This window comes from Mustelus asterias, chromosome 8 (genome assembly GCF_964213995.1).
Source record: "Mustelus asterias chromosome 8, sMusAst1.hap1.1, whole genome shotgun sequence".
NCBI classification, from domain to species: Eukaryota; Metazoa; Chordata; class Chondrichthyes; order Carcharhiniformes; family Triakidae; genus Mustelus; species Mustelus asterias.
The window spans coordinates 100,644,122-100,658,103 of NC_135808.1; the positions used below are offsets into that span (position 1 = coordinate 100,644,122).

Sequence of the window (13,982 nt, forward strand, 5' to 3'; positions counted from 1 at the left end):
TTTGTACAGCAAAACATGTTAGATATTTGTAACCAACTTTGTACATTGCGCTGCATGATTACATTAAACCCTTGCTTGTATCAGTAACCTAGTACCCACTTATTGAATCTATTCTATTTTGCTAGTTTTCTCAGCCAAACAATCCACTTACTTGAAGATGATGAAAGTCTGTACTGCATTTCTGCTTGGAATGATCAGGTAGGGCAAGTGTATTTGGATAAGTTTAATTTAACTGGTATACGGATTTTGGGGAATGTCGGTTGAGTGGCCTTTGGTGTACGTGCGCCATGTCCCTCACGTGTTCAGCGGGGTCGTATGGCATGTACCCGGAGTCGGAGTGCAGTGAAGCTGCAGCGTGCTCACCTCGTCTTCTGACGCAGGCGTGTGAGAGAGTGCAGTGCAGTAGGGTCCCAAGGAGTTGTCAGGGCAGCTGAGTTGGAGATGAGGAAACTGCACCTCTTTTTTTTTGCTACAGTACTAGCTACGCAAAGCACATGTGCTTGGGTGTCCAGCCACTTTGAGAAGCCAGGGAGAAGATAAATGAGGAGGATTGAAGGGGAAGGCTGTCTGATAGTAAGGGGGTTCAGGTGGGCAATGCAGAGGAATCAGGAGATCAGTGCGGGAGGATGGGGTTTTGAGGGGTGAGAACAGCAATTGGACAGAGGCATATGGGAGGTTTGGGGGTTATCGGTGGGGTGTATTGGGGAAAGGGGAGGGCAGCCAAGGGAGTTGGGGTGTATTGGGGTGGTGGTGAGGGCAGTCAGGGGTTGAGGATGGCCGAAAGGGTGGAATGTCCAGTTGCGGGGGGAGAGTTGGTCCTGTGGAGAGTCAGTAGTACAGTCACCCAGAAGTTGGAGGTTTTAATTCTTCTAACTTTCTCTGCTAACTATTAATGAGACACTTGGAGACATCCAAAGTTTGTGATTTAAGCCGCAGTAGACGGTTCCAGTTGCAGGGCAATTACCCAATGGAAATTTGAACTCCCTGGGATTTGCCATGAAATCTTTAGGTGGGGATGGGAGGTTGGGGAGGGGGGGGGGGGCGTTCCTCAGTGTATCTTTGGGCTGCGCGCCCCACCTCCCGCCAGGTACACCGCCATGGAGAACAGAAGTTACAATTCTATTTTTCTTCAAGTTACGTACAAACAGATCAGTGGTGCTATCACTTTATATATAACTGCTTTGTTTCTAGTTTTAAGTAGCTGGCATCCTTGTTTCATGTTTGTTGAGCCTGGTATTAACTAAATGTCTAGACAGGAAATGTAGATCAGTTACTATTATAAATTATTTGTGTTCTCTCGACCTGATTGGAATATAAAGTGGGAGCAGGCCCCTCTCTCCTGCCAAAACTCCAGGATCCTTCTGGAGAGCAAAGATAACTTTGGATTTTTAAAAAATTAATTCCCCATTACCAACTACTTCCTTAAATCCCTCTCCCCTTATCCCGTCAGCCTTTTCGTTACTGATAAATGAAAGGAACCAGTTTATTTAATGTAACCAAGATAGAGCCCATCATTCCAGCTTCCTACTCCTCGGTCCCCAGTTTGCACTGTATCCTAGCTCGGAAGTTCTATCAAGTTTATCTCCCACCTCCTTCAGTGCTCAAAGCTAATCTCATTCATAAAAGTTTCTTCCTGCTCCTTTGACCAAATTCCCACTAATCTCCTGACCGGCCTCTCTGCCAGAAAATATTGTGAAGTTTCCTCTTCCCAGGAGCTGTTCCTCTTCTCCCACTGTCCTCCAACACATCCAGCATCAGTCCCCTCAAAAATGAAGCACAGCCTTGATCACTCTCCTTCCAGCTGTCTGCTCTGTCTTCTCCAGCCCTTGAATGTCTCCTCTCAGCTCCCATCTTTCCCACAGCTTTTGATTGGAATCCCACCACTCGGATTCCTGTCTCTCCCATAATAGCCTTAACCGAAGTTACACATGATGTTCTCTGTTATAGTTGGTGCATTATTCCTCCTCAATTGCTGTTCAGCCTTTCACACTGTTGACAGCAGAGGTGGCACAGTTGTCTCAACGCCAGGGACCCAGGTTCAATTTCGGCCTCGGGTGACTGTGTGGAGTTTGCATATTCTCCCCATGCCTGTGTGGGTTTCCTCCGGGTGCTCCGGTTTCCTCCCACAGTCCAAAGATGTGCAGGCTAAGTGGATTGGACTTGCTTAATTTCCCCTTGAGTGTCAAGGAGATTAGCAAGGTAAATACATGAGTTATGGGGATAGGGCATGGATGGGATTGTTGTTGGTGCAGGCTCTATGGGCCGAATAGCCGCCTCTGCAATGTAGCGATTCTATGAATCCAACTCTCATTCAACTCCTTATATCTCTATTGTTCAACTCTGAGGGATTGTTCTAGCTTTAGTTTAGTCATGCCTATCTAATTGTAGCTCATGCATCTTCAGCAATGCCTTCCCTTTCCACTCCTGCATATTGGTCCTCCACCCCCCCGCCCCAAGGATTGAGTCATCATCTCCTCCTTTGTCTTCACAACACCCATTGACAACATAATCTTCAGACACAAGCACACTGACACTCAGCTCGATCTCATCAGCAATTATTTTCACACCTTACTATCTCCCTCGTTTCAGAGTACTGTCTAACATTTGATCTTGAGCCATAATTTCCTCCAACTTTGGGAAAGCAAAGCCATCAGGCGCGATCTCGGCCATTCATGCCATGCTCCTGCTGCAGTGAGCTCGGAGAATTTGCCACCCAGCCAAATCTTCGTTCACTGCAGCGGGATGGGAAAATCCTGCCAGCGTGAATGGAGATAACATTCCGGCCATCATCTTTGACCCCTATTGGAGCTATAGTCTTGCCACCTTCTCCATTCCCCTTCCTACTCAATATTGGGTGAAACCAGGCTAATCTTATCCTTGGCTTCTTATTTGACCATAAGCTTAGTTTCTGCCCCTATATCCTCTCTATCGCAAAGACTACTTACCTACTTACCTCCATCTCCATAATGTTGCTTCTGCCACTACCTCAGCCTATCTGAGACTCAGAATCATCCCTTGATGTCTTACCCCTTCCTGCATCTGTAACTTACACCAGTGTGATAATTCAACTTTCCCTTTCTCTGCCCTTCCGAATGTTCAGTCCCTCTGATACCTTGTGTATCTTATCCCTTACCCTCCTCTTTGCTGCACTGTTAGAGCCGATGTCTTTGAATGCCTAACCCCACACTTTGAAATTCACCTCTATAAATCTCTCTGCCTCCCTCTCATCCTTTTAAGACCTGCTCAAAATCTGATCCTGATCAAGCGTTTGATTACCTTTCAGTATGAAAACCACAATTCTTTGTTCCTGACACATGTATAATTTGCTCTGTTGAGAGTGTGTTTCCACCCTGATTTACACACAATGCTGTAATGAATTGGTCATAAGATAGCGTAGGAACAGTCTGGTGTTAATGTCCTGCGGTTTTCTTTTGTTGAAGTTAGAAATTAGTATGTGGAGGATCAAGACCATTCCACTCTCCTTCTGGTTAGTTTATGGTCTGATTTAAAGTATTGCTCCAACATTCTACCAAGCAGTTGCTTTTCATCAGAATAAGCTAGTCAAATGTTCGGAACACAGGTTCAACGTAACCAGCTTTTGCTGGCATTTTTCAGCTCTTTATTTCCTTCACTTTACTCCTTGAGGAAGGAGGAGAAAAATCATTGATGAATGATCGGGAAATCCTACACTATTAACATGACAAGTCATGGAGATGTCTCTTCAAACTAACCACACCAAATTAAAAGTTTGAGAAGATAGTTTAGATATTTTGGGAAAGGAAAGGGAAAAATTGTAACAACCTCAGCTTTGAAGCACGTCGATATGCCTCTAAGCTTACTCCCTTACTGGATAGTGTGCTAAAAGATTGTTTTGTTTGCTGTTGTACAGGTTAAAACCATGATTAAATAATGGTGCAAGTACCAGGCCAATGTTGCACCCATCTCTCCATGGTTGAGAATGAGGAATAAAAGTATTCTAATTATTTTGTTCCATTCTTTGTAACCCTTAGGGTTATGAGCACACAGCAGAAGACATAACTCTGCTCTATCGGGTGGAGAGCATGCCGGGGCTTGGCTGGGTTTTAAAGAAGAGCCTTTATAAAGACGAGCTGGAGCCAAAGTGGCCAACACCAGAGAAGGTAGGCTTTGTTATCCACAGTTCATTCCCTTGTAGTCCATAAATTAGAAGTGTTTGTAAGTAATTGCATTTGGAATTTTGCATGGTCTTTTAGTGATTATCTAGCCTATGTCAGTGCCGAACACTGAAGCAGTTCTGCCTTCATCCCACTTGTTCAAGGTAAGAATAAAACATGAAGGGGGAATTAGTACATCTGTCTTCAAGCTAACACATTTCCTAGCAGCCATTTGTCGAGTAGTGTAACTGTCTAAACAGTAATGGACAAAGTCAACTCCTGTTGAGTTATGGAGATGAGACATGAAATGGAGGCAAAAGAATGCAGAACTCGGCCAAGTTGAAAGGAATTTTTCCTCTGCTCAGTTCCTTTTGTCTTGTGATTATTCTAGGACGGAGCAGGAGCTGCTCCTCAGAGAATGAGTCATTAAATGGATTTTCAATCAGAAACCATCCATACGTTGGAGTGTTAGCTGCAGTTTTTTTCCTTTTTGACTTGCACCATTAATTGACTATTTTCTCTGTCAATTAAGGTTTGTTCACTTTGGAACAGTTATCTCTCAGATAATTGCTTACGAATAGTTACTGAGAATCCATAATGACCTAATATAAACATAATCACTCACACTAGTTGTGGACTCTTGTGATATAGAAAGCCAAGTGAGAGAAATTAGTGTAATTGAATCCAAAGGCATTTTCGGGGTATAAAGTTAAATTAAACCTTCTATTTGGCATGGTATCACAATGTGGCCCTTGTCCTGGTGAAGTGGCCTTAGGTTACTAAGGTTGTGGAGTTTGCAACAGACCACGCAGATTTTAAGACACTCCATGGTGAAAACTAAAGACCTTCCTCCGAGTAGCCCAGGCAGTGGAACTTCAGAATGTCAACTGTTTGCTCCATTGTTGGCTGCTTTTAGGGGATCAGATCAGTAACTGTAAGGTTATACCATGAAGCCAGACTAGAACCCAACAATTTTTCTATTTTGGCATAAATGTGAGAAAAGGATGCTTTACTCCAGGAGTAATTCCACTGACAAATTAGGGAATTTTTTGACAAAACAAGCCTTATTCATAACACAGTTTTAAGTATAATTCTAACAAAGTGAAACAGTTTAACTCTTAACCATTGAGCAATCTTTAAACATAAAAATAAACAACTCTTCTAATTTATTACTATTCAGTTCCAATTAAGCAATATTTCTCTTTTAGACTTCAAAAATGGTTAACAAATCAAGGCTTTAACCTTTGTTATCAGCTTTGGAGCTTCCAGAGAGATTTTGTGGAGAGAGAGAGCTGCTTATAGGCTGCTATCTTTAAATAGTCCTCTCCAGCAACTGAACTCAGAGCTGTTTTTCTCAGCTACAAACCTAGCTCCTCCCGTTTCTAGTACCACTTGACTATATGACCAATCTTTTCGGCCAACCAAATAAATTGAATCAAATTAACAAGGGGACAAATTAAAAGGGGTAGTTCCCAAAAGGAGGGGAACCGCCTGAAACAAAAGACAAGGTGGAAAGGAAACTTAAAACATCAAACCAAAATGTGATCAAAGGGGTCAAGAATGCACCCCAGCCCCTGCGGTGCCCAGTGGGCATGGAAGGCGTTAACAGTGCCTTCGGACACTGCACGCTCCCTCTCCAGGCCCACCCGGCCGTGAATACAGCCACGGTAGAGGGGCGGACAGTTGGGTCGGACGACCCATGATCCTGTATACCTAACTCACTTTTCCATTATTTTAATCAAGAAGACACCCCAAGGTGTCATTGGTAAACAAAAGCTCATTAAGCCTTCTGCTAATTAAACACTTGCATTGCTAAATAAGTAGCTATCCTGCATTTCAGCATATGCTGTATTCCTACCAGACAAACTGACTGACTATAACAAAATACTGAATCTTAAACCCAAAAACATAAAATATATTAATAGCACAATATCATCACACTGCATGCTTACATTGTAAGTGTATGGCCCATGCTTCGTTGACTGTTAGAAGGGAGTCATGAGCCAAGTGTCGGGCAACTATCCCACACCACCCAGAAGCCTCGAGTCTTTAACAGTGGCTCAAAGATGGCAGGTGGGGATCTTCAAGGCATGGTCACACAACAGCTGCACATTCATGAAGTTGCAGTTATGGTTCACCTCCCTGTTATTAGGTGCAGCCTGCAGAGCCCTGTGCAGGTAATTGATTGCATCTTGCCCTGTTGGGAATCTCGGCTGGTCTGACAGTGATGTGCTTACTGTCCTCCTCCTCTCTGGTAAAGGAGAGAATGATGAAGTCCCTTCTCCTTCTGTACAGGGCCTCTGTCACCTCCCTGATGCAGTGATGACATTGAACTGGCAAATGACACTTGTTCCTGCCTGGAATAATCTGCCAGCATAGACAGAAATTGTCATCATGGCCAGTGTCAGCATCATCCTTGGCAGCTGTGGAGCTGCAAACCTGGCTGTAGGAGATGGCCCAGTTAAGTCGCCACTTCCTTGTGAAACATGGGTACCTCAGACACTGCTGTTGGCTGAAGTGGAGGTAAAAGTACTTCCTGATGACTCTAGGTGGATAGGACCTTCTATAGAAAGCACTCCCCTTCCCCTCCTGCACACACCTTCCCCTCTCTGCTGCATCTGCAAGTTACGCTGCCTAAGAGGAACAGTAACTATAATCCTCATTACTGAAGTGGACTTTCTCCTGAATCTTCCAATTCCTCTGACCTCCTGGCCAACTCCAGCTCCTTTCCCTTATAAATCCAAAATAAACTCAGTGCAGTATTTCCACTCATAGTATCATGCTGCAGCAGCAAGAGGGAGTCAAAATCACCTCACCTGGAAATCATGAGATGACTCAGCTGACGAAGGAGCAGCGCTCCGAAAGCTCTTGATTCCAAATAAACCCGTTGGGCTTTAACATGGTGTTGTGAGACGACTTACTGTGCTCACCTGGAAATGACATGGTGATCCCTTTTAAATGGTGCTAGTGGTGGGGGATTCATGGGTGGATGGAGATCGCTGTTGCAGTTGAAGGGATGTTCAGTTGGGAGTGATTGAGAGAGAGCTTTAACAGGACCTGCAAAGTAAAAAAAATTGCGGTTTGTGCATCAACTCACCATTAAATGCAGTTGATGATCCACCCACTCTTCTTGCTTCCCTGATTTGACACATCACCATTTATTTCTTGTCGCTGAGTGAATTGCCTGAATTTCCTACCTAACACTATATTTTTAATCACCACAAAGGTTGCAGCAATATAAGGAAAAGTCCCAGTGCCATCTCGGAACTTAGTCACAATCACCTATATCCTGAGAACAAGTTAAAAATGCATCTGCTCATAATACTAACTGTAATTTTTAGGCTGAGTAATCAATTGAGTAATGTTCTACACATTTCCTCAGTTGACTGCTCTTTTATTACTACCCTGTGCTTATTGTATTACTAAAATCTCCTGAACCATTGTGCCCTATTCACATATTACAGGCAAATGTCATTGTTGTTTGGAACCCAACTGGCCTGTCAGTAATTTAGCACCAGTATAAATGTTGAACTTTAGACATAGCTTTTTCAAATTTTCAGTTATGGTAACGGGTATGGAGAATTCACATTTTCCAAACATCATAACTGCAGAGTTTATTATTGCGAAAGTTTCCTTATTGTGGGTAGTATGCAAATCTGGTTGGCATTGCAGAGGGGCTCTGGCAACTCGCCTGTACACCTTTGTAACTCACCTGTGTTATTTAGCACAGAGGGACCTGGAAATAAGGAACAACTAAAACTATTGCTCACTATCTTCATACCTTAACTGAACAGAACCTTTGATCTTCATTTATGACTTCTTTACAGCTCTGGGATTGGGACATGTGGGTGAGAATGCCTGAACAAAGAAAAGGTCGGGAGTGTATTATTCCTGATGTGTCAAGATCTTATCATTTTGGCATTGTTGGACTGAATATGAATGGATATTTTCACGTGAGTAATAATTAAGTTTTTGTTTGTCAGTTGGATTAATGTAGAACTGCTCTGACAGGAGACCCGAGGGGCAGTCAGGTCAATTATTCTGATGCTACTGATGCAACAGCTGATTGAAAACTGCAACCTTCTTGGTCTGTTGTCTTTTGCACAAACGAATACTCTTAACAATGTAGTTTTTAAAATCAGCAACCAACTTCATTTGTTGTTTAATGTTTTTAACATTAGCTTTAGGTAACTAGGGGAATATTTTGTGAGAACAATTAAATTATTCCTTGATAAAATTGGGGCTGGGTGAAGGTTTAAAAAAAAAAATGCCCTGTGTACATTTGGACCAGTAACCCTGTTAGATACAGCACCGATCCCTGTGGGTGCCACACGGATTGGTGCTGGGACCCCAGCTATCCACAATATAAATGATTTGGATGAGGGAACAAATGTAACATCTCAAAGTTTGCCGATGATACCAAGTTGGGTGGGAGGGTGAACTGTGACGCGGATGCAGAGATCCTCCAGAATGATCTGGACGGGTTGGGTGAGTGGGCAAATCAACGGCAGATGCAGTATAATTTGGCTAAATGTGAGGTTATTCACTTTGGAAGCAAAAACAAGAAGGTAGTTTACTACCCTGGAATGCGCTGCCAAGTAGGATGGTGGAGGCAGACACGCTGGCATCGTTTAAGACTTACCTGGATAGTCACATGAGCAGTCTGGGAATGGAGGGATACAAACGAATGATCTAGTTGGACCAATGAGCGGCACAGGCTTGGAGGGCCAAAGGGCCTGTTTCCTGTGCTGTACTGTTCTTTACCTGAATGGCTGTAAATTGGGAGAGGGGAGTGTGCAGTGGGACCTGAGTATCCTTGTGCACCAATTGCTGAAGGTAAGCATGCAGGGGCAGCAGGCGGTAAAGAAGGCAAATGGCATGTTGGCCTTCATTGTGAGAGATTTCGAGTACAGGAGCAGAGATATGTTGTTGCAGTTATACAGGGCCTTGGTGAGGCCACACCTAGAGTGTTGTGTGCAGTTTGGTCTCCTTTCTGAGGAAGGATGTTCTTGCTCTCGATGGAGTGCAGCTAAGGTTTACCTGGCTGATTCCAGGGATGGCGGGACTGATATATGAGAGATTGACTAGATTAGGATTGTTTTCGCTGGAGTTCAGATGAATGGGGGCGGGATCTCATAGACAGGGTTGATGCAGGGAGGATATTCCCGATGGTGAGGGAGTCCAGAACCAGGGGTCACAGTCTGACGATTCAGGGTAGACCATTTAGGACAGCGATGAGGAGACATTTCTTCACCCAAAGAGTGGTGAGCCTGTGGAATTCATTACCACAGGAAGTAGTTGATGCCAGAACATTGAATGTATTCAAGAGGCGGCTGCATATAGCACTTGGGGCGAATGGGATCAAAGGTTATGGGGAGAAAGCAGGATTAGGCTATTGAGTTGGATGATCAGCCATGATCGTAATGAATGGCAGAACAAGCTTGATGAGCCAAATGGCTGCCTCCTGCTTCCATCTTCTACATTTCTATTCCAAATATATCTGAAACAAAAGTTGTGCAATTCAGAAGTAACGTAACAAACAGAACATACTGATTTTAAAATTCTAACTTTTTGTTGAAGGAAGCCTACTTTAAGAAGCACAAGCTGAACACTGTTCCAAACGTGCAACTGAAAAATGTGGACAAGTATGTGTGATGCTTTAATCTATCTCTTGCTCTTTCCTTGCCCCCTCCTTTCCCATGTGTTTTGGGTACTTCTGTGTGTATTTTTAATGGATCTCACCAGCTAATCTTTCTGTTTAATTTTTTTAAAGAGGTTTAGTGCTTTACATGTCAAACTGCACACATATTGTTTTCAAACTGAAGGATTATAGAATCATTTTTAAATGATTGTTTAGTAAAATATCTTTGATACGTTCATGGACTCAAATTTAACATCTTTTTACAGTCTGAAAAAAGATGCCTATGAGATTGAAATTCACAAACTGCTGAGGTAAGCCAGTTTTTTATTTGACAAATCTTCCTGATTTCCTTGTGTTTCCAATCATGTTTACCACTGAGTCTTTGCAGCCAATAAGAGTGCAGATTTTAAAACCAGTCTTCAACTAATATATTGTGTTTTTTTTACAAAAACTTAAACATCTCAAGTCCAGAAAAGTGAATCCTTCCTTTCCTTGGTGTACCAGAACAAGACTTTTTGCCCCAGAAGCAGCTAGCATTGGTCAATGTGTCCTGCAATAACCAACTAAGTAAAATTAGATTACCCTTGCGTATGAATAAGGAGCAGGAGTAGGCCATTCAGCCCCTCAGGCCTGCTCCAGCATTTGATAAGATCTGATAGTAACCTCAAATCTACTGTCAGATCATCATCTTATTAAATGTTGGAGCAGGCTCGAGGGGCCAAATGGTCTACTCCTGCTACTTGTTCATATGTAAGAGCAACCTAGTTTTATTTAGTTAGCTATTATAGGACAGATTGATCAATACCTGCTTCTGGGGTAGGAAGAGTTCTGCTTAATAATGACATTTGTACAAAAGAGAATAAAACATTCACTTTTCCAGCCTTTAGTGATGTTTAAGATAAAGAAGGAAAAATCACAATAATACATGCAATGTTTCTCTGTTACTGTAGACCATCCAGATTGCTGTTATTAATCGGTTATTTTCCCTACAGTGAAGCCAAGGTTCTGGACCACAGCAAAAACCCCTGTGAAGATAGTTTTATTCCCGACACAGAAGGAAAAATTTACATTATGTATATCAGAATGGAACAGGAGGCTGACTTTACAACATGGACACAGTTGGCTAAGGTAAGCATGGACAGTGCACTTTTGAAAATGAATGTAGCTGGCTGATTCTCCTCGTTAGGGTAGAGTCCTAGCATGAATATACAGGTGGCTCTCTATAAAGTGGGTGAGGTGGAAGAGTGAACTATCTTAATCATTCTAATTTAGAAGATTATATAGATGGTTTCAACAAAAGTCCTTAATGTCACGAAGAAATTGAGGAAGATGCACCAAATTTTTGGCAGAATCTTCTTCAATGCAGCTGATGGAATGTTAGGCATATCTGCAGGTTAGGTTATAATGAGCCTTTGAAGTATATTTGATTTAAAACTTACTGATCACCATATTCACAGGGATGTGAATCAGCGCTGTGTTAAGGCTGTATATTCTAATGGACCAGTTTGAGACAGTTGACTCTTGTGGGAGGTGTTATTGATTTTGGGCAACAAGCCAGCTAAAAAAAACCTTCAGCTAAACGCAATCCCTAAATCTGTCACATGCTGCTTCGACTGACTTCAATTGTAAAAGCCATTGATTTTTTATGGGGTAACACTGCAATAGCTCAGTATCCTTCCTATAGTTGAAGCTGTTTCCATTCAATAAAACTAATTGTCTTTTGCCACTTGGCAATTAATGGAAGCCTCTCATTCGAGTTTAAGATGTTTTTAGAATCGTAGGATCATGAAACACAAGCGGACTATTCGGCTCATTGTGCATCTGCTAACACTTTTAAAGAACTATCCAATTAATCTCAGTACTCTGCTCTTTCCCCATAGCCATGTAATTCTCTCTAAGTTTGTATTCGATTTCCTATTGTAAGTAACTGTTAAATCTGCTTCCACCATCACCAATGCATTATTAATTATTCCTTGTGTTGTATCTGGTTCTTAAATTTCTGCCCTTTGGTTACTGAAACCACTTTCTTCTTTATTTGCTCCATCAAACTTGTCTATGATATTGAATAACCCGCCAAACCTCCTCTTAGCCTTATCTTTATTGAAGAGAAACCAGCTTTTCCAACCACTCTTTCCACTTTACTGAAATTCCTCATCATTGTTACTGTTCTAGTAAATCTCTTCTGTACTCTATCTAAGGCCTTGACATCCTTCCTAAAGCTTGGTGCCCAGAATTAAAGTGGCTCCAAGTGGAGAGAATCTCCAAGAAGATCGCGCATATCGACACAGACATCAAGTTTCTACAAATAATTGAGTTTGTGTCTCTGTACGCCCTGTTTGTGAGCACATCTTAAGACTTTTAAGACTTATCTAGATAGCCATATGAACGGAGTGGGAATGGAGGGATACAAAAGAATGGTCTAGTTTGGACCAGGGAGCGGCATGGGTTTGGAGGGCCGAAGGGCCTGTTCCTGTGCTGTATTGTTCTTTGTTCTTTATCTCCCACTCCACCTGACGAAGGAGCAGCGCTCCGAAAGCTAGTGGCACTTGCTACCAAATAAACCTGTTGGACTTGAACCTGGTGTTGTGAGACTTCTTACTGTGCCCAGAATTAAACACACTGCTTGAGCTGAGGCCTAACTATTGTTTTAAAAGCTTTAGTATGCTTCCTTGCTCTTGTGTTCTATTGCATTCTTAAGTAAGTGAAGGATCCCTTATCCTTTCTCACTTTGAACTGCCCTTTTCAAAGATTTTTCAAAGGTCATGTCTGACAAACGAGATTGAATTGCTTCATGAGATGACAAGCAAAGCTGATGAGGGCAGTATGCGATGGATGTGGTCCCACATCAGGCTAGTCAGAAAAGTAAAAGTTCATAGGAGCCAAGAGGGAATGACAAATTGGGATCCAAAATTTGCTTGGGGGCAAGAAGCAAAGAGTAATTATTTTGCAACTGGTATGCTGTTAAAGTTCATTTATTAGTGTCACAAGTAGGCTTACATTAATGCTGCAATGAAGTTACTGTGAAAATCCCCTAGTCACCATACTCTGGCGCCTGTTCTGGGTACATTGAGGGAGAATTTAGCATGGCCAATGCATCCAGCCAGCACATCTTTTGGACTGTGGGAGGAAACTGGATGCAAAACTGGCTCGGTCAAAGGAGACACAGGGTAGCAGTGGAAGAGTGTGTTTCTGAATGGAGGGCTGTGACAAGTGGTGTTCCTCAGGGATCAGTGCTGGGACCTTTGCTGTTTGTAATATATATTCTTTATGCAGAGAGTGGTTGGGGTGTGGAATGGACTGCCTGCAGTGATAGTGGAGTCAGACACTTTAGGAACATTTAAGCGGTTATTGGATAGGCACATGGAGCACACCAGGATGATAGGGAGTGGGATAGCTTGATCATGGTTTTAGATAAAGCTCGGCACAACATCGTGGGCTGAAGGGCCTGTTCTGTGCTGTACTGTTCTATGTTCTATATAAATGATTTGGAGGAAAATGTAACTGGATTGATTAGTAAGTTTGCGGACGACACAAAGGGTGGATTTGCGGAAAGCGATGAGGACCATCAGAGGATACAGCAGGATATAGATCAGTTGGAGACTTGGGCGGAGAGATGGCAGATGGAGTTTAATCCAGACAAATGTGAGGTATTGCATTTTGGAAGGTCTAATACAGATAGGAAATATACAGTAAATGGCAGAACCCTTAAGAGTATTGATAGGCAAAGGGATCTGGGTATCCAGGTACACAGGCCACTGAAAGTGGCAATGCAGGTGGAGAAGGTAATCAAGAAGGCATACGGCATGCTTGCCTTCATCAGCCAGAGTATTGAGTTTAAAAATTGACAAGTCATGTTGAAGCTTTATAGAACCTTAGTTAGGCACTTGGAATATAGTGTTCAATTCTGGTCACCACACTACCAGAAGGATGTGGAGGCTTTGGAGAGGGTACAGAAAAGATTTACCAGGATGTTGCCTGGTATGGAGGGCATTAGCTATGAGAAGAGGTTGGAGAAACTTGGTTTGTTCTCACTGGAGCGATGGAGGTTGAGGAGAGACCTGATAGAAGTCTACAAGATTACGAGAGGTATGGACAGAGTGGATAGTCAGAAGCTTTTTCCCAGGGTGGAAGAGTCAATTACGAGGGGGCATAGGTTTAAGGTGTGAGGGGCAAGATTTAAAGGAGATGTACGAGGCAGATTTTTAACA

General features: G+C 42.7%; 1 protein-coding gene across 2 annotated transcripts in view; it reads left to right on the top strand.

The window, feature by feature from the left end:
* The window catches only part of pomgnt1 (protein O-linked mannose N-acetylglucosaminyltransferase 1 (beta 1,2-)), a 121,428-nt gene that overhangs the window by 29,113 nt on the left and 78,333 nt on the right, over positions 1–13,982 (top strand). For both annotated transcript variants that reach the window (XR_013498544.1, XM_078218601.1), the window contains exons 14-19: positions 126–198; positions 4,011–4,139; positions 7,961–8,086; positions 9,714–9,778; positions 10,041–10,085; positions 10,767–10,902. Coding sequence is in view for 1 of the 2 variants with exons in the window: in XM_078218601.1 (XP_078074727.1) it covers positions 126–198; positions 4,011–4,139; positions 7,961–8,086; positions 9,714–9,778; positions 10,041–10,085; positions 10,767–10,902 (574 nt within the window). In the remaining variant the exon portion in view is untranslated. The remainder of the gene's footprint in view (positions 1–125; positions 199–4,010; positions 4,140–7,960; positions 8,087–9,713; positions 9,779–10,040; positions 10,086–10,766; positions 10,903–13,982) is intronic.